We start from the raw sequence: 26,718 nt of genomic DNA on the forward strand, positions 1-26,718 counted from the left end.
CCAAAATAAGATGACATCTCAGTTGGGAGTCGGCCACGTTGGCTGTCCCTGCCTCTGTCCAGCATGGGTGGGGTCGCTTTATCAAAGATGATATTCCTTCCCTGTCGTCTTTATTGCCTTGCTGCCCTACCGATTCCCCAAACCCCTCTTTAGTGAGTTGGATAGGATTTTGATCTAACTCATTTGGGTAACAGAACACTGCTGAATGGCCCTGAACAAACAGCGCCTTTCCACAGGTGAGGGTGGATTAGCGATGCCAGACATGGAGCTTTACTACCTCACACAGCTGAACTGAGCGATCTACTGGAGAGACGGACCGTGGAGCTTGAGATTTATCTCCAACGTACCACCCTACTGGCATTACTGCTCACATCACAAACTCAGCTGAAAGCCGCCTACTCTGTACCCTGCAGTTGGTATGGATTTAGGTGCTTCAGTGCACTCAGATAAAGTGCCAGTATGTGAAATACCTCACCTTGACAGCTCTACTACACCTCCCGCACGCAGGAGAGTGGGCTGGACTACATAACTGGGAGCAGAGGGGCATGACATTTCTGGTAGACTGGTATGTGAATGGGCAACTGCAGAGCTTTCATGACTTGATGGATGATTTTGCCTTTTCTCGCGGCACTTCTTACTCCAAGGCCTAGTGGTGGCCACTATTCGGTGAGCGTGGGGAGGAGAGGGACTAGAACCCCCTGACCTTAGTTGTCTGAAGGCTATCTACACCACGACTGGCCGGGTGTGAGCGATCACTCTTCTTTATAGGTCCCTTCTCTCACAAACCAATTGTGGACTATCCCACATCAGAGACCACGGAACAGAACTAGTCTAATGTCCTCAGTAATAGTCCTTGTACTTCCCGCAATACCCATTGCAAGCGAATTCAAAATTACTTTAAAAGGGTGTACTTAACCCCGAAGCGTATCAATAGGATGTTCCTCAAGGCACGGGTAGCCTGCCCAAGACGTCAGCTAGGCTGGTGGACTTTTATCATATGGTAAGGGACTGTCCGATCCTCACACATTATCAGGACACTGCACTGCTCCTTATCAATGCTGCCACACACAGAACCTAAATAGAACCCCAGCTGTCTGTTTACTGGGGCAATTTCCTAAACTCCAATCCATGATCATTATCTCTACATTTGGTGATCTAGCTCTCATCCTGGCCCGTTGACACTTGTTCCTTCTTTGGAAATAAGCTACGGTTCCTCTCATACAGGGTTGGAGACAGGAACTGTCCAGGTGGTATGAATGCGACAGTGCATTGATGAAACTGGGAGGTACAGAAGGGTCGGCGTAGCCCCGACCACACACAGGCATGGGATGAGATACTGTAGGAATGCCGACTCATAGCGGAGGATGGGCGATTGCTTTCGATCTTGGGCAGAGAATCTTCCAGCGAGGGATTAGATGATGGTCCTCGGTGAAGAAGCCTTAATATGTGTATCTACCACACCCCAACCACGCATGGCTACAACAGCAACACAGTGTGTACATCTTATGATGACAATTATTACCCCCACAGCACATAGGTTCATTATCCCAGAAAGACCTGACCCTTCAGTGGTTGTTTGATTACTTGTGTTCAATTAGTTTCTTGTTTATTTTTGTCCCCCTCTTCCCATATTTACCCTGTCGTACTCTAAGAATTACCCATGCAGTTTGCCTGTATGATGTGGCACTATAAAACAATACTCCTGATTGAGGACTGCCATTCTGGCTTGTCTACAGATATTTCAGTATACAAACCTCTGTTTTGTAGAGGCTAACGTTAGCTTCACGCCTGTGGGAGTATATTCTGTACAATACTATTACTAATGAGGGATTGTATACCATACCTAACTACATTGTAAAAAAACAAAAAAATGAAGCACGATCAACTAGGAAAGAATATTGTATGGCGACCATGACAAAGATCTCGTCAACCCAACTCAATGAGGAGAATTGCTGTATTCGGATGGCAGCAGAAAATCTCCCAACTATTTACAGTGGAATCACTGAAGCTTATTTCACGAGCAGAGCCCATACCCAATTCCAAAGTTTTATTAAATAAAACAGTCAAGTGTGTGGCCCAGGTCATGACACTGAAAACAGTACAAAATCTCAATTTTTATGGCTAATAATAGATTTCTCATCTAATTTTAATTAAACTGAGCTAAAGGGATAGACAGATATTCCCATTCAGAAGGCCAAGATGTGCTGCTATGGCCAAATTCATTAAGTGGGGACAGGGGACTTCCTCTGAGATATTTCCGTAGCAACCGCCAATAAAACCAATCATTTTGTGCCGCAGGCATCTGAAGGTTTACACACGACAGGATAACAAAGACTTCTCTGTTTGTGACAATGATTATTTTGTATTTCTTCCAAAAGAGGTCTACATCTCCCTATGCTCCACAGTGCATCTGACAATTTCCAATAGTTTAGTCTGCTTTTAGCAACACTGCTGAGTCAGACCACCCTAACATGGAAGGCTTGTTCCCATCCATATAGAGAGTCTCTTAGATTTGATCCAACATATTTTTTAAACCAGACACAATATTCATTAGAAAGGAAAGGGACTTACTGATTTCTTGCAAGGTTTTCAGATGGGCACTTATGAGTTACACTGTGATATCCTAAGAACATAGCATCTAGCATCAGAGTCCCATCTATTGCTTAACCTCCCAATGGATCAAATACATCTTTCTTTGGTCTTTTCTCCTGCAGGCAAACTGGATATTCGTCAGTTCTGTTTAAGGAGCTCAGTGATACCACAGGAGTATGGTCACTCCTGTAAGTAACTAGATTAAGAATTAATCAAGTGTACTTTGGGATGTACAGCTACAGAAGAGAAGCCTTGCTAGAGAATCGCCATGTGCTGCCCTGAATTCAATACTTCAAATAGCAGCAATGCAACTTAGTTTCCAGGAAGGACGGAGGCCGTCTGTTTCTTGTATTCAAATACAAATGTGCCCTCTACATTTATGCCAGAAAATACAAAGTACCCGCTTGAAAGGAATTCAATTCTCATAGAATGATCAATATTATAAGTTCCTCCTTCAGTGTAGGTTCCTTATCGTCTCCTTAGAAATATCTAGTACATTTAGCATCAGAGAAGCTTTGCCTTTGGGTCCAGGTTTATTTTGTACATAGAATCTTTGCAGAATATGGATCATATTATGATGTAAATAAAGTACCTGCGCATTCCCCACTGCTCAGCATCATCTGTCTGCCATTATCAAAACAGCCACTCTAAATAAAACTCATGCCAGCAACACCCCTTACTGCTCTTCCCTGTGATTATTTAATTCCTTGAAATAACAGGTGCAACAACCTTACTTATAGGAATGATGGTAAGCCCATATTTCTTGGAAACACATGACATCAAATAAGGCAACCCACCACTTGCTTTAATTTAATTTAATCTGACAGGGTTCTGATTCAGAAGAGGAACCCCACATTTGTTTAAAATACACCACAGCATTCCCACATGTAAGCCTGTCTAGCAGCTAAATTAATGTTGACAGTAACTGAATATATGAAAATACGAATTCTGCAGTTATGGAATTTAGTGACAATGATCACTACCATTTCATCTTGTCTTATCCGAATAGCCTTGGTGTGTCTCCTGAAGGTAAATTTGACACAATGCCAAAGTCCTGAAATTCTCAGTCTTCATCCAATTATTTTCTGTCTTCAAGTCCAAAATGGGTCTGAATTAGAAACCTGTACCAATTCTCAAATTGGGCTGAATTCCTGAATCGAGCCCTTTCTTTTCAAACAGAAACTAACAATGCTATTTTCCCTATGCTATTGGGGAGAGGAGTTGGGCTAGGGCGGTCAACCTTTAATCTGGGGAACTGGGTTTGAGTCTCGGCAATGACGCTGAACATCCTGTGATTCTGGGCAAATCACTTAATCTCCCGGTGCCTAACAAAAATGAATGTGTCCTCATGTAATGCAACTGGTGCTATGTAAAGCGCTCGGATACCCAATTCGGGTCACGTTTGCGCTATATGAAACTCTGTAAAATAAAAATAAAACTATCTGGATTACTTCCTTGGAGGGATCCCTGGTGGAGAGGACTCCAACCAGAGTTAACAGCCATTCTACACTATTTCCAGCACCCACCTGTATCTGGTTTTATTTTGCAACTCTATAATGTGATAGCAAATACTTCATTCGACCATAGAAGCCAATGGTAAAGGGGAAATACATGTCACAGCTTTACTCAAGACAAAGGTTTTCATTAAGGCACAAGTTCTTGCTCAATTTGGGCACCTTTACTAGGAGGATGAAATTACGGCCAGTAAGAGATTTGAAACCTAAACCGCTAATGAAAGTGAAGGATCTCCTGAACCAGTTCCACCTATATCTTCATATTAAGCATCTCTTCATCAGTGTGATAGCAACCGTTTCCTGATAAAAGGTGTTTGAGAATATGCCAATAGGTCTCAAGGTTTCAAAGAGGTCAACATCTCAATATTAGTCCATGACAGGAACTGTGTGTGGTTAAGTTTGTAGAACGTCCTACAGCACTAATGAGCTGATTATAGAGAATCATGCCTTCATTTAAGATCTCCTGACTGTTCGCCCATTTCTCTCTCTTGTAGGAGTCCAAAAAAGGAAAAGTCAATGCCACCCAATAGGGCTGAAGTGCTTGCAGGTTTCATGGAGAAAGAGAATGACCTGCAGCCATTTCTCCATGTAGCATCAAGTCTCTTATGCTTCTTGTTAAATGGTACTATAGGTGTCATTTCTCAAAAGCAGAGATAATGAATGAGTCTGGCTGAAAATCTGTTCTCTAATAATGATGAAAAGTCCTAAGTTAATTCAAGAATCGAAGGAGTGACATCCCTGGAAGGTGAATAAGGCCATGAATATTTAGAATCTGACATACCATGTGGGTATCTGGACTTAAACTAGCTCTGAAGTGGCGAGTGACCAGAATCAATATGATATTTTAGCACATAGATCTGTTTCGACTTTGAAATGTCCTTCAATGCAGACCTTCTGGAGTTTTTTGGTGCCTTGCTAGAGTGCCAGTCATTGACAGTGAACATGCGGTCACAGTGAATGACAGACATCAAAGGAAAATGCCTTGATTTTTTTGGGAGGATGAGCCAACAGGGGGTCTTATGACAAAGTCCTTTGAGTTTCTATGATCAGCAGAGTCGGCCCTCTTACCTCACTCCCTTGTCCTTTCTGAAGTGGAATCCAGTCATCTTTATTCCTGCTATTGGAGCCAGATTTTTTTCTCTTCTTTCGAGAGTCCTCATTAAAAAGGTCAGACAGTGCTTGCACGTTTAGGGAAATTAGAATATGGAAGGCACACAATACAGAGACTGTGTGGATCAAAAATATATTTTTTTTTTTATACAAGTGCTTTGTAAAAGACAGTGGTGACTTTCTGATGAAAGAAGCATTTATTTCTTGTCTGCAAAGGGTATAAAACACCCAAGATGATCAATGAAGATTCTGAAAGGGTTTTCAGTGAAAAGAGCCTTGTATAGGCCAACCTCAGTGCTCCAGGATCACAGCAAGAGGCGCCAAAAAAAAGAAAACTGACCTAAATGCCATAGGTAGAGAATGATGGAAAACTGGAGGAAAGTACTTTCCTAAAGGAACATTCCAGTATTTCAGCTTTTGAGGCTTCAGCCTACATACCTGTGCTGTCCCCATATCCTTGTATTTTTCCTTTAAAAAAAGGTTTGTGAATTATGTGTTCTGGAAACTACTTCGTAAGTGGTGACTTACTGCATTAAGATTTCAATGTTTTGTTGTTCTTTAAAGAAAAATAAACACATTTTGGAAAACAGTCTGTAGATGGGTTTCCAAAATTAGATTCCATTTTTTCATTAGGCCTCAGAGGCTTTGCAAAATGTTTAAAATAGAAAAAACATACATATTTGGACTTCTGGTCAGGTAATCCACTACGTTAAGGGGTCATTCAAGTTTTGCTTCCTGCTATCACAGCACACATCAGCGGGTCACTTCGTAACCAGTTGTCTTACACTGAGAGTGAGTGCATTTTGCTTTATCACATGCACAGCTGTATAAAAGTGCATTTCAGGGGATGTATTTATTTTTATTTCTTTATATGTGTAACTTTTATAAATAAACAAAAAATCAAGGCAACTTTCTCAAGGCTAGTCAGACTGACTTTGCCAGTGCTTTTGTGGGTCACCTTAAGAAAAAAATATTTTTACACACTGGCATGCATTTTTACAGTGCTATGGGCTCCTACTTGTGGGTGGATCTAATCACTGCTCAGGGTGATTAATAAAGATCCCCTAGAAGAGAACAATTCTATCCAAAATTCAGCACATTAATATTACCCTTACAATCCAATCATTCACCTTCCATTACAGATTCAGCAAAGAAAGAAACAAATCAGCCTATTCCATCACTTTTGCTTTCCACATGTGGTTATATTATGTTATTTTAAATTTCTAAAGTGCACGTTCACCTGCAGGTCTCTTGGCGCTGGAATTGGTAGTGGAGTAACCGGTGTCAGAAAAGTTCTGTCTAATTGTGCGCTTGAGTGAAAAGCCAAGTCTTCAGCATCTTTCGAAATCGCAGATAGTCGGTTTCGAGTTTTAAGGTAGTAGGCAAGGAGTTTCAAAATTCGGGGCCAGTATTGAAACCGTGACCCTCCCGTCCGTTTGCATCTGAATCTGGGGACTACCAATAGATTCATGTGCATGGATCTTAAGGAACACCAGGCGAGGTATTTGAGAATTCTTGAAGAAATATACTCGGGACCAATGGCATGTATAACTTTAAACGGGATGCAACCTGTTTTGAACTGAGAGCGCTGCCCCACCGGGAGCCAGTGAAGTTCTTTTAGCAGCTGTCTGTGGTGACATCGTCTGTCTTGTTGGTAAATAATTCCGGCAGCTTGATTCTGTACCATCTGCAGACGGTGTTTCTGATTTTGCAGGAGGCCAAGATACATCGCATTTCCATAGTCCATTTTTGATAGAATCAGGACAATAGTAATTTGGATGCTGGCATCTCTGCTGAAAAATCTTCTGTTTTTCCGCAGTTTCGGAGTTGGAAATAGCATGCAGAGATAACTGAACCAATCTGCATGCTCATGGAGCGATCCAAGTCTATCTGTATGCCCAGGCTTTTAATCGTGGTCTTCGGGGTGAGTGCAGAGCCTATCTCTGGGGGCCAGTGTGCAGGAGTCCAATGCAAAAATGTGTTTTTGGGGAGAATGATTTCTGTTTTTTCTGAATTCAGTTATAACTGATTGCTATTCCTCCAAGTCTTGATGAATAGCATGGAGTTTCTAAGAAACTCCTCGGATTTTGTTGACTCTTCAATGTTAAAATCAGCTGCCTATGTCGAACTATGGTACAGCGATACACGCACTGGAAAAGCAAGTGGACAGGTGGAACAGATTGCCACTCTCAATTGCTGGACGAATCGCTCTGATAAAGATGGTGGTGCTCCTTAAATTTTGGTATTTATTTAATATTTCCATCCCATTGCCTAACCATTTTGTTGACGCTATCATTACTCATCTTATTAGGTTGACACTGGGGGTCAAGCGCCCCAGAGTTCGTTGGGAAATCATGACACTCCCATACCACAAGGGCAGGTTCAGTGTCCCCAATTTTCAGATGTAATATTTGGTTGCACAATGCAGCTATGCTCACACTTGGTTCCACCCAGATGCCTGGATTCTCTATTTACGCCCTGAGGCAGATCTAGTTCTACCAGACACACTACAAACGATCTTGCCCGTAGGCTTTCCCCGGGAACCACTCGACATTCAAACGGTCTCCACGACCAGCTGGGCCTGGCTGAAATTGGTCCGAATGTTAGGTTCCCTGCCATTATACTCCCCGAAACTTTCACTCCCGAACCCACGGTGGATTCCCATTACGGGGGAAGGAATAGTGCAGCGTACACTTTCACGATTCGACATGACATCCATTGGGGACCTTTATATAGAGGGGCAAATCTTCTCTATCTCTGACGGAGACAAATTTGCGGGGGCTTCGTTTATGGACAAGTTTAAACTTACGCGACTGAGTGCAGCAGCTAAGGCCAAACTCCCCAGTTACCCGGTGGAGCCTGACCCGTTCTCCCCATTAACCATAGTCCTAGACAGCGACACTGTGGAACATTTGATTTCTAAACTATACAAAACCTGTATGGAGATAGCTCCAGTGCGGGATGCTAAAGTACGTGCCGCATGGGAGGCAGATCTAGGTCACCCAATCACCGACGACCAATGGGTTGAATGTTGTTTACAAACTAAGAAGATATCACTCAATAGCCGCCACAAACTCATCAATTTTAAATTTTTACGTCGCATCTACATTGCACCTGTGATGGCCCACAAACTAGACCGAGACAGATCCCACTGCTGCCTAAAATGCAAAACCCCGCAGGCAGACTTTGTTCACCTCACATGGACCTGCAGCAAAATCAGCTCATACTGGAATGACATACATCAATTGCTGGGTGAAATTTCGGGCTTAGTATTGGCCCCACTCCCGGAAGTGGCCCTATTGGGATATGTGAAAAATGTCCCGAAAGCAGTTCGGAAATTCATTGCTATTGGGTTACTCTTGGCGAAAAGGGAAATAGCGCTGCGGTGGGGGCGGAGGGTGGCACCGACAAGTAAAGAATGGATGCGTAGCATGGCATACTGTAATTTGAACTATGATTTATACCCTCTACATTGCCCAGGACATCCCGCCCGCGTGCCATCTGGGGCTATACACAATAAGCAATACACAGCAACAACGCAGGCTGCTCCTGATGCACGACTGGAAGCTGGCCTGGAACCAGCGGGTATAGGCTGACCATGTACTATCCTCACGATAAGCTTGAACATTTAGTTTATGATGTTAGGAATACAACTGTTCATAGCATAAGGCACTGCTAGATGCGCTGATTTAGGTATTGGGATTGCACAGAGGGAAGCAGCGCATGTGGTAAATGTATTTTTGTGTTTTCAAACTGTTAACAATGATGAGAGTCTACGTATAGTGGGACAATGTTCATTGCTAGGAACTGGAACTGGTACGCTGTTATGTTTGCAATATGAAAAGTACAAATAAAGTTTTGGAAAAGATCAGCTGCATATCGTCAGCATAGTTGTAAATCTTGATCACCATCTGACAAAGACTAGATGTGAGCAGGCGAATGTGAACATTAAAGAAAATCGGAGAAAGAGAGGCGCCCTCCGGAAGTCCACAGCTCATTTTTATAGTAGGGTGAAAGCCACACTGATTGCTTATGGTCCTCTAAAAAAGATTTGAACCAACTCAGAACAGCACCTCTGAGGCCAGCTGCAGAAACGGACCGCAGGAGTAGCTCAAAAGAACAGACAGTAGGAGTAGGACGGGGCGGTTACAAATTACAGATAGGGGGGTGTGGTCAGCAGCCAAACATGGCGGACACACCTTAAGAGGGCTCCCGGGCCCACGTGGCCTTCACCTGCTTTAATCTGACATCCATTTCTATTGAGTGGGGCAACCCATCCCCATGCTCCGGGGCGGTTGCGCTGCCGGGAGGCCCCATCTCACTCCCTCACGGACTCCCTCTGTAGCCCGCCCCGCCTGAGAGGCCTCCAGGGATCGGTTTACGGGGTGGTGGAAGGCGGCAGACGGCGCTGGCCTGCGCCTGAAGTCGAGGTGATGGTGGCCGCATTCAAAGCTGCAGGAGATCCTGCAGGGTGCGGGCTCGCCCAATTCCAGGGACTGCCCGCTTTACGGGCACTGCTGAAGTGCAGAATCTCCCGTGGTCATCCACGTGGAGGAGAGGACGGGCTGCCAGCCACGGGGACAAGTTGCAAGAGCGGCGCAGTCGAGGGACAGCGGCGCTGAGGCCGCCTGAGGTGAAAGTTGGCAGCAAGAGGTTAAGAGGGCACATGACCGTGTGTCCCCACCCCTTGTCCACCACCACCCCCCCTGCCGCCTGTCGGCATGACTGCATTGTGAGTAGGCCTCCAGGATGTTGAAGGGCCCCCCTTCAACATCGGTTGTCTCATGCTGTACCTGCAAACTCCTCCAGTCTGCCTAGCGGATCTTTTGCCATGCAATCTTCAGGACCGATTTGCATGGGGCCCAGCCGCAGGTGGTAGCCCTGGGGGACCACTCACAAAGCAGCCATGCAGACAGGCTGCAGGGGGTGGACAAGAGGTAGGGACACACGATCACTTGCCGTCCCTCTTTGCTCCCTTGGTCCCCAGCTCGGCAGGCAGTGAGGTCGTGGAGTGGTTTACGGCCCTTGCAGGCGGCCTCTGAGACGCCAAAGAGAGGAAGAAAACGCAACAAAAGAAAATGCAGCGCTATGCCCTCCCTGCGCCCATACACAAAGACAGCGGGCAGCTCTGGGCGAGCACGACCGGACGAAGAGGCCCAGGAGCAGCCACTCTGGGAGATCATGGCGGCCATCCAAAGCATCCAGGGCACCCTGGAACCAAACGTTTATTCCGTTGTGGTGGTGGTGGTGGTGATGATAATGTCGCTGATGAAGAAGAAAGACAGCCTCTGCAACACAAGATGACAGTCATGGACATCAGCAATGCCATTGCGCAGCTCCAGAAATAGACACCTCCCTACTTAAGGACAATGCCACCATTCAGGCACGTCTGAAGGACATGGAAGGAAGATTCAGACAAAACAATATCTACCTGGTGGGGGTTCCGGAGAGAGCGGAGGAACCATGCACAGATCGTTTTGTTGAAAACTTTATCGCTACTCTAGTTCAACCTAGGGGCCTATCAAAATGTTTATCTGTTGAGAGAGCACACAGAGTGCCAATGGCTGCCCCCAGGACAGGGATGCCCCCTTGCACTATCATTGCACGCATATTCAAACATTGCAATAAGGATGCAATTATGAAAAGAGCAAACAGAGTAACTGCAGAGGGGAAAAAGTTTTTTTTTTTTACTCTCCAGGGGCAGTGCTGGAGGGCTGGCGCACTGCAGCGATTGGCAAGAGACAAAGGAACCAGCAGCCAAAACGTAACAACGGTAAGAGGGCTAGGGGGTAAACAAGGGCCTTCCGGTGACCGTTCGCCATGGCGTGGAGGGCCAGGTGGGGGGATGGGGGAGCAGAGATGCGGTCGGACCAGGCAGCGTCTGTACCGGGCTCCTGAGGCAGGTCAAGCCAGCCTGCAGCTCCACTAGCAGCAATGTGGCTCAACGAACTGCGACTGACCTCTACGGCATCCTGCGATCTGCGGGGGGACTCCGGGTGAGAGAGGGAGCCAGTCTGCAGGGACATTGATATCCGAGACAGATGCGCAACAAATTGTGATCATGTTCTAATGCATCTTGCACCTCACGTGGGAAGGTCCCTCCACATAGAAACACCTTGGGGGGTTATGGTTGCGCTGGGCCGCCTCAGCCACTTTAACCCCCCCAGTTGTAAGTTAACTAACATGTTTCTGTTTTTTCAGGGGCAACAGGCGCCTTGCCAGTTGGGATTAGGTGGGCAGTTCAGTTGCCACCGGGCAAGGGAAGCAGGGAAAGGGGGGGGGGGGGGGGTACCTTTGCTCCACGTGTGGTAGTTATAGCTGTGGTACAGAGCACCAACAGTCAATTGTTTGTAGTAGTTAAAAAGAACGGACAGTGGAATAAGGCAGGGGTGTGGGTAAAAAGAGCGGACAGTGGGAATAGGGTAATGATTTGCTAAAAAGAACAAACAGAGAGTAGGACAGAGGGACAAAAAACAGACATTTGAAGTAGTGCGGGGTTCGGTACAAAGGAGAGACAGCGGGAGTAGGGAGTGGGTTGGATAAAAAGAATGGGCAGCGGGAGTAGGGTGGGGAGGTTATAAAAAGAGCAGGCAGCTGGAGTAGGGTGGGAGTGGTTAATAAGAACAGACCGCAAGAGTCAGGTGTGGGGTGGAAAATAACAAAAGGCAGCAGGAGTACAGTGGGGGTTGGTGAAAAGGACGGATAGCCGGAGTAGGGTAGGGTAGGGGATGGATAAAACTCAAAGACAGCAGCAGGAGGGTGAGGTGGGTAAATGAAAACAGAGGGGTGGTTAAGGAAGAATAAACTGCGGGAGGAGGTTGGGGTGGATAACAAGAACAGACAGCGCGAGGGTGGGTAAATTTTTTTTACCGTGGGTAGAGAGCAAGGGAGTGGGCAAAAAGAATAGACATTGTTAGGATGGCTTGGGGCGCGTTAAAAGAACAGACAGCAGGAAGAGGGCAGAGGATTGTTTAAAATAAACGGACATTGCAACAAGGATTGGGGGATTAAAAGAATGGACAGCGGGAGGAGGGCCGGGTGGGTGGGTTAAAAGAATGGACAGCAGGAGGAGGGCGGGCGGGTTAAAAGAATGGACACTGTGAGGAGGGCCGGGTGCATCGAGTAAAAAGAACAGACAGCGGGAGGAAGGCCAGGTGGTTGGGTGAAAAGAATAGACAGCGGCAGGAGGGCTGGGTGGATGGATATAAAGAAAGGACAGCAAAAGGGTTCAAAAGAACGGACAGCGAAAGGGTTCAAAAGAATTGACAGCGGAATGGTTAACTGAGAGGGGTGGGTAAAAACAACAGCCCGGAGCAAGAGGGTGGGTGGCTGTACAAAAATAACAGACAGCTGGAGGGGGTTGGATAAAATGAACGGACAGTGGGAGGAGGGTAGTGGGATGAGTAAAAAGAACAGACAGCAGAAAAAGTTAAAAAGCACAGACTGTGGAAGTAGGGCAGGGGGTGGGTAAAAAGAACGGACAGCAGGAGTATAGCTGGGTGAGTTAAAAGAATAGGCAGCAGAAGATGGGCAGGGAATGGATAAAAAAGAACTGACAGAAGGTGAAGAGCACAGGGAGAGGGACTAGAGACATATGCACTCTAAGAATGCAGGTACCAAAGTAAAAATAAATAGAGAGTACCTACAGGAGCCTGCGGCCTGTGGAAGGACACTGACCACAAATGCGAAACTGTACTTGCAATTTTAATTATGCAGAGTTTTTACTCTGCTTTTTGGACATCTTGTGTACCTTGTACCTCTTGGGTATGCATTGCTCCCACTTATCTTTTCTTGTTTTAGCTTGGTCTGTTGGCTTTCATCAATGCGTGCGACGTTTCTTATTTTAGTTCTTTTTTTTTCTTTCGTAACTTTGTTTTTAAACATTTATTGTTTATTTAATCAGTATTCGGTTCTTGATATTGGTCCACAAGCCAGAAGTCTGCTGACAACCATGTCAGGTTCATGTTTCTGTACACCACCCTCCACCCTTCAGGGAAATTGCAGCATACTCCACTCTTCTATTTTGTTCACATCTACACACACTTGCCATTTGAGTGGCCATTAAAGAGCATGGTGGCGGGGGGTGCTAATGGAGCACCAACAGCAAGTTTGTCTGAACATTGGTCGGGCATATGCACAAGAACCTACCCATGCTAAACCAATCGTGACTCTCCCGCTCTGATTTAGACAAGATGTGTCAATGCTTGCAACACAGACCTTCAATTGAGTTCTTCGCTTAAAACACTGTATGACTAACTAATTCCACGGCCACCACCTTCAATTAAGTACTAATAAATGTCCATTGCCTCTCTAAACACCATCAGGACATGCATGACTTTCTCCTCGATAATTATGTTCATTGTCTAAAATAGAGAGTTCACTCAGCTCTAGCCCTTGTAGTACTCCTCCATCAAGAATATGAATATGGACAACCTAGTGCTCCAGGGTAATGGGGTTGCAACTATTTGCAAAGCAAGCTTTTTAGTATTTTTACGGACATACCCTCTTCTCTGCTTCAAAATCAGTATAACCTCTAAATTCACACTGACCTTCGGTGTAATCTATTGCTCTTCTTGTATTTAATCTCCTCGTTCACTTCTTTATGGTTAAAACTTACTTTAAAAAGGCTAATGCAAACCCAAAAATTCCAACTAACTACCTCCTCATTTTCTAACCCCTCTCTTTTCTAAAACTACCCCATGAATTAAACTACCAACTTACCCTGAATCCAGCTCATGCAGGCTTTCACCCTTGCCACAGTGCAGAGCATGTGCCAACAGCGGCGCTGATGACATTGGTTTACTTTGACACCAGGGAACAGTAACCCTGGTCTTTTTAGACCTTCGTCAAAACTCCTTATATACCTACGGGAAGAAGGGGTCATGGATGTGGCACTTGCTTAGTTTGCCTTTTTTCTAGAAAACTGCGCTAAGACCACTGGTCTTCCACCTTTTCAATCACACTTTTTAGATGCTGTATATGGAATACTCCGAGATTCAGCGCTTAGTTCTGCCATTTGCCAGCATATAATTTGCATTCCTGGCCAAACTAATCAGGGGAAATGGAGAGGAATTTTACAGCTACACTGATGAGTCTGCTCCCTTCATCAGTTCTACAAGATGTTCCCTCTTCCAGCTTTAACCAAACCTTGACGCAGCTTTCTTTGTTCAATTACAAGTCTATTGAAGATTCCGCAGGTAAGGAGGGCCCATACAAGAGGGCGGTACTTTAGGTTCATAAGCAACAGCAGACCCCCCAACGAAGTCACTGTTTTAGCACTAATCAAATAGCTTTTCATTCATTACCAAACTATCCCACCCTGGCTGTACAATGCACACACGGTGCAGAGTAAACAACAAACAGGAATCTTCAATATCTGGAGTACCTACACACACAAGAACATACACAAAACACACATACAGTATGGGCGAAGTGGGCGGATTTTTAGGGAATAACGAACCCATACTTTTTTAATTTAGGGAAAATACTTCCTCTACTTTTTGTGAAAAGACAACTGTCGCCGGACGGTTCGTTCTGACAGCAGAAATGATTCAGCCGTAGTGTAAGGTAGGCAGTCTCCTGTACTGTGAAACTGAGGGAGGTACACACAGCTAAACAAGCCTTTTTTTCAAGGTACCTGCTTTACTGAATGAAATGTAAATGTGTGCAACTGGTTAATCGGCATATGTAAAGGGTGCTTGGAAGTTGATATTGGCTTTAAGTGATGGAATCACTTGAAACTACCTGATGACAGATATATTCTTTTTGAGGTACTGCAAGGGAGTCATCAGCTCAGCTGTGAAGTGTGTACTTCTAAAGAATAGTTATATATAAACTTTGCACTGTGTTCAGTCTGGGTGTTCCTAAAGATCAAGTTATTTATCTTCAGTAACGCCTTTTCTGGTAGAAACTCTTTCTAGCCATAGATACCTTACCTTAGAATATTCCTCAGGCATCAGACTGGATCCAGAAGTTCGAGCAATACCCCTGCATGCTGGTAGGAGGCATTGTTTGGCTCTACGTCAGCAGCACCGAAAATGACGTGCACAGTGCCTATACAGGCGCCACTCTGGCTCACGGATGTGAGTTCCTTTCGCGACTTTCCACACCATGAGTGCGGAGCCACGATGAAGAATGACATCTGGTGTGAAATTCTAAGGCCATTAAAAGGGTGACCCTCCTACCAACCAACATTTGTACCCACACCCAACTCATTCATCCGGCGATACTGTATCACTTATATTTTCTCATTTTCCTTTATCCAAGGTGACATTTGATGTTTTGCTTTACTTCTACTCCTTTGACCTGTGATTTATATATTTTGTGTTTGAAAAGAAAAATCACTAAAGTTATTTAATTTAAAAAAAGGGTGACCCTCACACTGTAATCTGTTCTCAGGACAGGAGATACGGTAAGGAATCTGTGGCTAGACAGAGTCCTTGCCAGATATGGTGCTACTGAAGGTAATTAACTTGTTAATCTGATTGAGACTTATAGCAGCAGATTCCACATCTTAGAATAGATATTCAAGCAAAGCCTCCCCAAAGGTGGGTCTGTGAGGCCGATTTAAACTAGGAGGTTCTGCAGGACGGAAAGGGCGAGGTGTCCATCACAATGGACCTGAATGAACAGGCCGTAGTGCTAGGTAAACATGTACAGAAATGCCCATGTTGCAGCCTGACAGATGTCCAGGGCAGGGACACCAAAAACTAATGCAAAGGTCGCAGCAATGGCTGCGGTGGAATGAGCACACAAGCCCTCAGGGAGTTGCTTCCTGCCCACTGAGTAGCAGATCTTTATGCACAGTACTATCCATATTCAGATGGTCCATTTTGGCCAAGCCTTCCCTTTCTTGGCCCGTATGTACCCCACAAAGAGTGAATCGTTCACCCAGAATTATTTTATGCGATCAAGGTAGAATGCCGCCGCTCTGCTTGGGTCCAGATGGTGGAGTCTCTCATCCTCTTTTGAAGGGTGAGGTGGAGCAAAGAAGGTAGACACTGTAAGGTTCTGGCCTACATGGAAAGGAGTCACTAACTTTGTGAGGAAGGAGGCAAGTGTCCGGAGTACCAACTTGTCTCAATAGAAGGTAGTGTAGGGAGGTTGGACAGAGAGTGCCTGCAATTCAGTGACGCTACTGGACAGACGATGTAATGGCCACTACAAAAGCAGTATTCATGATTAATACCTTGGGAGCAGCTGTGCAGTGGCTCAAAGGGCGCAAACATCTAAAAGGTCAGAACAAGGTTTAAGTACCACTTGGGCACGACGAATAGCCTAGGAGGAATCATATTTTGTAAAACTTTGTGGAACCCAGCCACTGCAGGTGACTTGAACAACAAGCATTGGCATAGCCAATAGGTCTCGCCTTTGGGACCTTATAAGTGTTTAGCAAGAGCTATTGTGTTCTTAGGAACACAAGCAAAATCTGCAGGCACGACCAACTAAAATTAGAACACAGTTGTTCTTCCCTGTATGAGCAATCTGTGACCTGGCACAAGTAAGGACATAGTTGAAACAAGCCTATATTGCTGGGGGGCGGGGGGGGGGAGAAGGGCGCCACTCCACTGTTTCATAAATAGAGCAATTATGATTTGTTAAATATGAATTGATTAAAGAAAGACGGGGGCTTATTTTCAGTTCCCGATTAATTTTCCGGAAACTGTGTGTTGCATGCCAACTCTTAGAAAGTAATTTGCAATTTTGCTAAGAAACTCCACTGATAACAGCCAAGGCGGCCATGAACTTCCAACTTGTTATGTAAGTGCCCTGTCTAACAGAATAACTTTGTGTGCCCTGCACATCCAAACAACCAAAATGAGATGACAATGGAGCAGTCAGTCATTAGCAGATGCTACCATGATAAATTCACTACTTTGGACACTTTAAACTTGTATTAGTGTGCTGTGCTACGCGTGGTTTCCAAAACCCTACTAACTACATACTGTTTAATAAACCAAAATGCCACAGCTGCCACACTTCCTACAATGCATGTGAGTTCCATTTACACCACTGCTTCAGATTCCTAGACAATGAGCCGCCCCTGTAGTATCTTCCCAATAATCTCCCTACACCTTTCCCCAAACCTCTAGCTACATGTTACTACATTATCCTGCTCCTGTAAGCATACCAGTTAGTAAGGAGTGCATAGAATTATATGGGGTCACAGAAATCAGTTATATACATACTGATGTGAAAACTTTACACTTCTAAGTGTTATTCAAAGCACCTTCTTGCGTGCGCGCACACACACCAATTGCGGTATTAAAATCGAAATGATAAACACAAACGTACCCATCTAAAATATGGAAAACACTTGGAAGGACAACTGCAGGAGAAAAGGTTTTTATTTTATTATAAGGGTGGAATTTACTGAATTAAAATCTCCCTCTTTTTATCACCCACCAACTCCTCAAATACTGCCTATGTTAAGGAAAGATGGCAGAATATGTCCCAATTACAGAAAAAGAGAACACAAGCCAACCTGCAGAAATGCCCAAGAAGAGGATAAGAATTTGCATTATTAATAGTTATATAGGAATCGCTAGGCAGTAAATGTTTTGGGTGCACGGAGCTTTCTGGGGCACCAATTCCTTCCTAGAAGGTTGACAGCAGTAACACACAAACACTCTTTCGGTGAAGAAGCATAAGGTGGTGCTTATATTTTTTATTTCAGACACCCCACCTGGCAGGCAGATGATGTCCTGTACCAGGAGGGGGGATAAAACGTCTTAACTGCCCCTCGTCCTGCAGCTAGGCACAGGAGAGGAGTGTACCACGCAGCGTGTTTGGCGTTTGATGCCGTAATCCTTAATCCCATTTACCTAAAAGGGATCGAGGAGGGATACAGTACTATAATGCACTGTGGTCAAGCCTTCAGTCTGTCTTTGTTGTGCTACCAAGGGCTCAAGGCTGTCAGCTAAGAATGCCGGCGCACAGTCTATGGGCTCGGATCAATATAATATATATATATATATATATATATATATATATATATATATATATATATATATATATATATATATATATATATATATATATATATATATATATATATATATATATATATATATATATATCTTTTTTTTTTTTTTTACAACGCACAGATATCTTGGAGCAGTTAATCAACATCTGCCACACGTAAACACAAACGCGAGATCATGTTGTTTCTGTTCATATATGTAAAGCCACCTGTCCAACCATGCTGTTACACCTCTACCGAAGCTTTACATTTAAAGACCGACATATACATTCCCTCTTTGAATTTATTTTCCAGCGTTTGCAGTCACGGAGACCAGGTTGGCTGTATCGTGCGAGCAGCGCCTAAACACAGGCTGTTGTGGATGCAAAATGCGAATCATATGTTGCTGCCTTCTGATTTTACATGACCTTCCTGTTTCTGATTTCTTCGATTTTTATAGTTGGATGTAAGCAATGGGGATGCTGTTTCAACATATTAACCTCACACAAAATAAACAAACAGAGGGGAAACCACAGTCCATTTTCTGCTTACCTTAAAAATATCAGCCACATCCTTCCCTGCCAGTTATGAGCTCTACTCTACAGCAGCCCCCCTGGTGGACTCAGAATTTCACCAACCCACGGCGGGGAGCCCAGGCTGGGTGGCGCGCAAGCATGGTGTGTTTTTCGCTTCTCTACTCCTTCTCGTCGGCTCCCGGGCTGCTTCGAGCTGCTGTGTAAGACTCCGCTCCCAGTCACCCTGGCACCAGCAGGAAGAGCATCTTCCGCCTCTGCTGCTTCTGCCTGAGCATGTTGCCGGTCCCTCCTAGGGAGCACGTCACAGCTCGCGCGCGGTAGTGAGAAGGTTCAGCTCGGAAATCATATAGGAAGCTCGCGCAGCGCACTTCCTACTTCCCATCTGGGGCTTGCTTTTCAGCTACAGGTGATTAACTTAGGCTGGCGAAGGCAACCGGAGCCGTTTTTAAGAAATTTATGATTTACGCAGAGACTAGCTGCTGTTTCTGCGTGTAGCTTCTGTTTATTAATAAGGTTCTGTGAGAGTTATTAATGTTACGCACTTACAGCAGAAAATCTGCATCAATTCAATTAGTCAGTCAACCCAGGAAAGTGAAACAAGCCCGGGAGTAGTGTGCACACGCTAAAAGGATTATTTTTTTCAAAATCGCGAGTGGTGTGCGGGCGTGCACACTGCAAAGAATTTCAGGAATGCAGCAGGCACAGTGCGGGGCCGCTGCTCGCTCCCGGGTTTCCTAGGCCAGGGGTGAGAGAAGGCGGGACATGCACCCGCCTTTAGTCAATTGCGTGCTGTCTTTCTTAGAATGACTCACGCAAAGGCCAATTGCGTGTAGCAACAAAAAAAAAGCACTCCGAGTTCAAAGCCCTTACTAGAAGCCTCACAGAGCAACGCATGCACGCTGGCTCAGGCGAGACCTAAAAAAGCTTGGTCCAGCAACCGCAAAAATGATGAAACGGCCGATAAGCAGACTTTAATTGTGTACAGAGCAGAGCCCTGCTGTGCCAAAGATAGAACAAACAGAAGAACCTGAGAAAGGGATGAAGAAAGAGGATGCACACTATGCCACAAATCTATCCCAGTGACAGGTGTATACCGACTTGGAGAAAGGACACATTAGTGCTAGAGTAACATCACAGACTTCGAGAGGTAGGTCGAAAGCTGTTAACTGTCGCCGCTCAATCTCTACGCATGAAGATGAAGGGTCTGCAGGTTCAGGTGCAGGACTCCCCCAGTTGCTGCAACAGAAGCTCCTCTTGAAGAGCCAGGCTGAATGGGTAACCAATGTTCATGCTCAACTTCTTGGGATACCAGACTCGCTATGCCCTATCCAGAGACACAAGAATGACTTGGGCATGGTCGTTCCTGATCTTTTTGAGAACTCCACGCAGGACTGATATTGGCAGAAAGGCACACAAAAGTCCGGAGATCCACTTGAGATGAAAAGCATCTCCAAGAGGTAACTGCCTTGGAAACTGCTGTGGACATTGTGCATTGACAGAGTTGGCAAACCGATCTAGCCAAAGCTCTCCCCACTCTTGGAGACTCCATTAGTAATCCGCTAGGCTTTGTCAGCAGCGGTTGTCTGTCCCGGCTCTTAGAAAGCATGCCAGGCGTTGAACCACCAGGGAAATGCCCTGGCTTTCCAGCCATGTCCAGAGATGAAGCATCTCTTGAGAAAGGAACCACGACCCTACCCGATCTTATTTGTTCAGTACTACATAGCGTGTCTGAATACCTGAACCAGCCTGACCTTGATTGATGGAAGGAAGAAAGGCAATTAATGTCTGGAGCTCCAAAAGATTAATGTGAAGACCAGACTGCGCCAAAGACCAGAGTCCTCGGATCTCCTCCTCTTCCAGATGGCCACCACATACCAGGAGTGACGCATTGGTCACTACAGTCAGCTCTGGTTGAGGAAGGGAGAGGGGACTGCTAGTGACCCAATCGAGGTTAGTCAGTCACCACTGCAGATCTTTTGCAGTTCCTGCCGAGATCTGGACCAAGTTGGGGAGATTCCCCTAATTCTGTGCCACCTGAAACTTCAGGTCTTACTGCAGATCCCACAGATGCCAACGGGTAAGTTACAAGCAGAATGAAGGAGGCTATGAGGCCCAACAGCCTCATTCTCACCGAAATCAAGGCTAGAGGATGAAACATCGCAATATCCCGGACTCGCCACTCAGGACGATAGACCGGAAACAGCACTGTGTCCAGAATGGTTCTGATGACAGGGAGCATCAGAGAGGGTGTCAGATGTGACCGGCACGTTGATAGTGAACCCCAGCAAGTACAGGAGGTTTACCATAGTCTGGAAGTGGGGAGGCGACTGCCTGTGGCGAGCCTCCCTTTAACAGCCAATCGTCGAGGTAGAGGGAAGACTAGAACCCCTGGCCTCCACAGATGTGCCGCAACTACCGCCATCACTTTGGTGAACAGCACAGGGGTGATAGGCCAAAGGGGAGCACGGCAAACAAAGTGCTCTTGGCCCACCATGAACAGCAGCAGGTAACATCTGTGTCTAAGCATGACAGGCATGTGGAAATATGCGTTTGGCAAATCCAACGCTACCATCCAGTCTTCCAGGGCAGTCAAGACTTGAGCAAGCATAGGCATTCTGAATTTCTCCTTTTTTCCAGAAGGGATTGAGAAGGGCAGTTATAGGCTAGGACAAAAGTCTCTATCCTTTTTGGGCACCAGAGAGTAGCTAGAATAGCAATCACACCTACTTTGGATGCTGGCACCCTCTCAATGACTCCCCTGGCCAGGAGAACCAACACTTCTTGACAGAACAAGGAGAGGTGTTCCTCCGTCAGCAGGTCGTAAGTGGTTGGCAACAAAGGGCAGGGAGCAACCTCTTTAGACAATCTGTAAAAGCCAACAGTCTGATGTTACTGACCTCCAGTGCTACAGGTGATGCCGTATCTTGCCCTGACTGGATGCCCATGATGGTAGGAGGAAAAATTAAATCTGTTTGGAGGCTGTGGCTGCTGAGGGGGTGGGAGGTTGGCCTGACCTTTAGCTTCCTGTCCCACCTGTCTTTGGGAACCACGTCCTCTGCCACAAAAAGGCTGGAAAGCCTGTTGGTCGTGGCGGCTGGGAAAATATGGATGCAATTGTAAACCCCTTCCGTGGCCTAAAAAGCAGAAGAAGGCAGGCTCAGGGTTAGCGACGGACCATGGAGAAGTCCAAGGACCTGGCCGTTGTTCAGCCATCCTTAAAGAGCTCCAGCGCAGAGTTCACCTTCTTTCCAAAAAGACGAGAGCCATCAAAGGGCATGTCCATAAGTAAGGCTTGGACATCCCCTGAAAAGCCAGTGGTTCTCAGCCTGGCATGGCTCCAAAGGCCACCAACTATGAAATCCCTCTAACCAGCAAGTCTGCAGTGTCCAGTCCACATAGTACGGTGAACTTTGCTGCTTCTGTCCCATGAGCAATAGCCTGGGAGAGTATGGTTCAGCCCGCCTCAAGATCACAGGCAGCACTTGAGCAACCAAACCCCAGATCGTGAGGGAGTATCAGCCCAAGGCATGCGGTGCTCACTGATCACAGTGCAAGGCAGAAAGAAGAGAACATCCTCTTCCCAAAGGTATGCAGCCTATTGGATTCCCTATCAGGTGGAGTGGTAGGTAATAAACCAGGATAGGCCCTAGAATTGGAGGCTTGGACCGCCAAGCTCTTTGGGGAGGGATTGTGGATAATGAAACTGGGGTCCTCAGGAAAGGGTGCAATGGCAGCATTCAATGGTCTATTGCACAGGAGCCCCAATGCAGGACATTGGCCAGACCATGAGTAGGACATCAGTAATGGGTTCATTAAAGGGGAGCAAGGGTTCAGATGTGGCAACTCCCGGCTGAAGCATCGCTGTCAAGACATTTGCTACTGAGGGCGGGCCACTGAAAGTCCAAGATGGCAACCCTATTCAACACCACAGCAAATGGGGAATGCTCCTCCGTAGCCACGGTAGGGTGGAGAGACCAAGCCAGTGTCCAGTGAGGTGTCAACTCTAAGCGGGATCCGCCAGTTCCTCATGCCAGTTGTCCTCCGTATCATCTAGGGGGTGCTGGTTGGCAGACCCTTCCCATTTATCTCCCTCTCCTAGCCTTTTGAATGAAAAAGGCACGGTCTCTGACCCTGGAAGCCATGGTCCCTTTGGTCTCGTAGTTGGCTCCCTTCAGATTCAACACCGGATCCATGGGGCCTGACTGACACTGAGGGGGAACCCACTGGTGAGAATCCAGTGGGGCCCCCTCCTGAGCCAGTGGGGCCCAAAGGCACTGCAGAAGGGGGCCAGATATGAGATCCAGGCCTCACAGAATTCTTACAGCTAGGCAGGGCGCTTCCGCTCTAGGAAAGTCAGCGAAGTAAGCAGACCCTGACTCAGACTCCACCAAAGTGTATGGCATGGAGTGCCGATGCTACAGCTCCTTCACTGAAGATTTAGACGGTGAAGGCATAGGCTCTCTATCCCTTTCACACAAAAAATAGCTCCCACACATTGCCCCCTCTGCAGCAATGGTTCCCCCTGCTCTAATGCTAGCAAGGAATATGAGCCCTAATGTCCGTTTTGTAAAGATACCCATGCGCTGCCCATGGAACGCCCCCTTGATGCAAACTATCCAATGAAAATTCTGACTTGCTTGGATAGTAAATCCAAACATAACACTTTGCATCAGGTTTGCATCACAAAAGTAAAGCATTAGTAAATCTGGGTCCTAGAGCAGCACTGCGCAGCCTTGCATTACGTTTAGGTACAATCCAGTCCAAATCATGATTTGTGCAGGATTGTAAATACCAACTCACTTTGCGTCAAGTTTGTGTTAAAAAAGTAACGCAAACCTGATACAAAGTCTTTGTAAATCTGGGCCTATATAATTTGCTGCAGCCTGTATTATGCGGTGTGTAATGAAGTTATAAAATAATCCCATATTCACAGTGCTTTCTGACAAAGACAGGGTCCTTATAGCACTATAAAAAAAAAAGTCACTATTACCCACTGCACCAAGTAGGATTCAATTCTGTGACTCTGGTCAGACACATCTGCAGTGACTGCACTGACCAACTGAGATTTAATCCTGTTAGAGTGCCTTTCCAACAGAATAATTCCTTGCATGCTGGTTATTGACCCTGCCACCACAATGACTGACCTCTGCCCCATGGTACTTGAAATCACAGTTCCAATGCTTTTTTATCCTCTTTGGCTGCATGTAAATGAGGATCGCTTGGAAACGGGACAAATAAACAAGTTTGCGCTTCCAGGCCATCTTCATTTATAAGATTTACAAGTCTTTACTGAGACATTTGCGCACCTCTGAGAATACATCCACGGAGCCCCAGGGGGCCACGCCCCCCAGTTTGAAGACCTCTACTCTAGGGTAAAGAATCTGCAGCTACAAGTCTCTATCAGATACCTATATTTTGGAAGCAGTTTTTTTTATCGTAAACCTTTCTGCGCCGTTTTTAGCAGCCTATCTTATACTGTTTATAATGCAAGTTTAAAATAATGACTTTTATATTCACAGTGCTTTCCGTCACAGACTGGGACCTTGTAGCACTAAACATACACAAGTCACTAGTCTCTACAGCACCAACCAGGATTTAGTTCTGTAGCTATCTGGTTACACACACACATCTGCATTGCATTAACTAATGGAGGTTTTATAATGTACAACAGTGTATTTCTCACTGATTAACTCAACTGCCATTTATTTTTCATTTAAACTCTGCATTATTTTATTTGTAGTTATCTGATGGTGAAAGACCAAAAAAATGCACAGAATATTTTTTTACCACACTTTTGCCTTCACTCACTCAGCCCACCCCACCACCACTGCTTCACAGTTCCCATACGTTTTTTTAATGCACTTCAACGGCTTCACACACATGCATGAACACGTGCACAGCAAATCCAGAAATCAACCTTGCACTCCCAGCGCTGGCTTTCCACCACCCCAGTGAGCGCTAGAAATCCACCTCTCTGCCCAAAAGCTACAACCACATACATGTTGGTAAGTCGAGGAACACTCCATCCCTGGCCTTGCCCTCTCCATGGAAGAGTGGTGTTAGTGCACAGGAAAATGACATGATCAAAAAATGCACCATAGCAGAAGATTATTTCTCGCTTTACCATATTATTTTAAATAGCGAGATGGCTCTGGTTTTATAAGCTGCAGGCCTTGCCGTTTTCAATCAGGGTGGGGTAGTTCAGCCACTCAATCTACTGAGGTCATGTTGAGTCGGGTACATTGTAAAGTGCTCTCACGAACGTCAGGGATGAAGACTAAGTCCGGATATTGAATTGGTCTGCGCCTCAGACGTTGCTCAGCTATTGGATACCACAGGCCACACTTTCCGCACGGTGCACAATCGAAGCGCATAGAAGTCAATGCTGAGGCAGAACAGCGCAGATGGACAGAAGTCTGTACTCCCAGGCCGCAGGCCGTGAACAGAGGTACAATTCTGTACGAGAGAGGCGCGGAATAAGAGGGTCAAAGGGTCATTAGCCGAGTGCACTGCTAGAGACAGATATGATTAGCACCGAGGGGCCACTCCAGCCGGTCAACGCCTCTTCCAAGGCGAATCCCGCTCTAATGCAATTACTGGGGACGATGCGTTGAAAGCTCTCGGCCTGGGACTTGAGTGACAAGAGGACACGCCCCTCCCAAGACACGAGGAAACGGACGGGCTCTTGGTCATGCATCCGAGGCCGCGAGGGGTGAGGGGCGGGCAGATGGTACATACCTTGCATGGTCAGATCCGCTTGGGCCTCAATCGTCTCGTTGGAGTTCTCCGCTATGCACGTGTAGGTCCCAGCATCGTCTTCTGTGAGGTCGCTGATCCGCAGGCTTCCTCCCGCCAGCAGCAGCAACCTATCAGAGCTGGAGGCAAGAGCGAAAAGAAGTCAGCTCCTGGGAGCATGCGCAGAGAGGATGAACTGTATGCGCCTATGGAAGGGAAAACACGCAGCGCAGCATGGTGTGCACATTAAATTCTTCAACAATACTACTGACTGTGTAATTAGTATCTGTGAAACAGAAAGCAGACATTATTTATTACACTATCTATACACTAGCTTATTTCTCATTTGATTAAAAAATAAAATATATTGAATACAAAAATAATGAAAAATAAAAATATCTGCATGGCCCAAAGTCTCTTAGGAGGTGCTGAATACAGGTGTGCTGAACAGCAAGGGGGCTTGCTCTTGACTGCACCTCATGCCACTTTCTTCTACCACCCTACACTACCTCATTCTTGCATGCATTATCTGCACTTCTCCCTTTGCCACGGTTTCCCATCTTTCTCTTGTTCCTTCTCCCCACCCTTTCCTAGCATTCACTCTCTTGACGTGGTTTTAAGTTTCATGGTGAAAAATAGGTTCTGGTCAACAAATTAAAGTGCTGGTGTCCTGCACCCCCACAAACTGCGGAGGCTGAAAGGCCATAGCTCAAGTAACACTGATCCTGCACTCAGACCCCGGAAGTGGCATCAGGCACACTGCATTGGTCAGGTAGAGCTATTTCTTGGATATCGAACAGCACACCTCAGTAATGCTCTCACATTCCACTGATGGCACGCCTGGTCCAGCCAAGATCTACATCTCACGGGCTCAAATATCACAGCAGACAGGGAATTTTTTATGAACTTTTTTTATTGATTTCCTTGTCATATGGTAAGAACACGACACTGCAAAACGTCACTGTTTCCATAGGATATATAAAAATAAAGAAAACAAATTCACCTTTCCATCCTAGCTCTCGCTTCTGTGCTCCATATATTTCTCTGTCCATTACGCAGAGGCAACATGGAAATGACCCCACCACACCCCGTATCGTTTGGTGTTTATGTGGTCAACACTTGGCACAATGAAGTGGCTCAAGTTGAAAGCCTCTGTCCATACCCTTAGGCATACTTCTCTTAGAAGAACTGATGTGCTTTCCAATATTTGGCAAGGTTTCTAAGTAAAATGGATTCTCATTCCTACCACTGTCCACTCTTCCCTTGTACC

The 26,718-nt window shown here is 45.8% G+C and overlaps 1 protein-coding gene across 10 annotated transcripts in view; it reads right to left on the reverse strand.

The window, feature by feature from the left end:
* The window catches only part of NEO1 (neogenin 1), a 552,683-nt gene that overhangs the window by 191,013 nt on the left and 334,952 nt on the right, over window positions 1-26,718 (reverse strand). For all 10 annotated transcript variants that reach the window (XM_085643916.1, XM_085643915.1, XM_085643913.1 and 7 more), the window contains exon 5: window positions 25,452-25,588. In XM_085643916.1, coding sequence (XP_085500042.1) covers window positions 25,452-25,588 — 137 coding nt within the window. The remainder of the gene's footprint in view (window positions 1-25,451; window positions 25,589-26,718) is intronic.

Source organism: Triturus cristatus, chromosome 3_1, assembly GCF_964204655.1.
Source record: "Triturus cristatus chromosome 3_1, aTriCri1.1, whole genome shotgun sequence".
Taxonomy (NCBI): domain Eukaryota; kingdom Metazoa; phylum Chordata; class Amphibia; order Caudata; family Salamandridae; genus Triturus; species Triturus cristatus.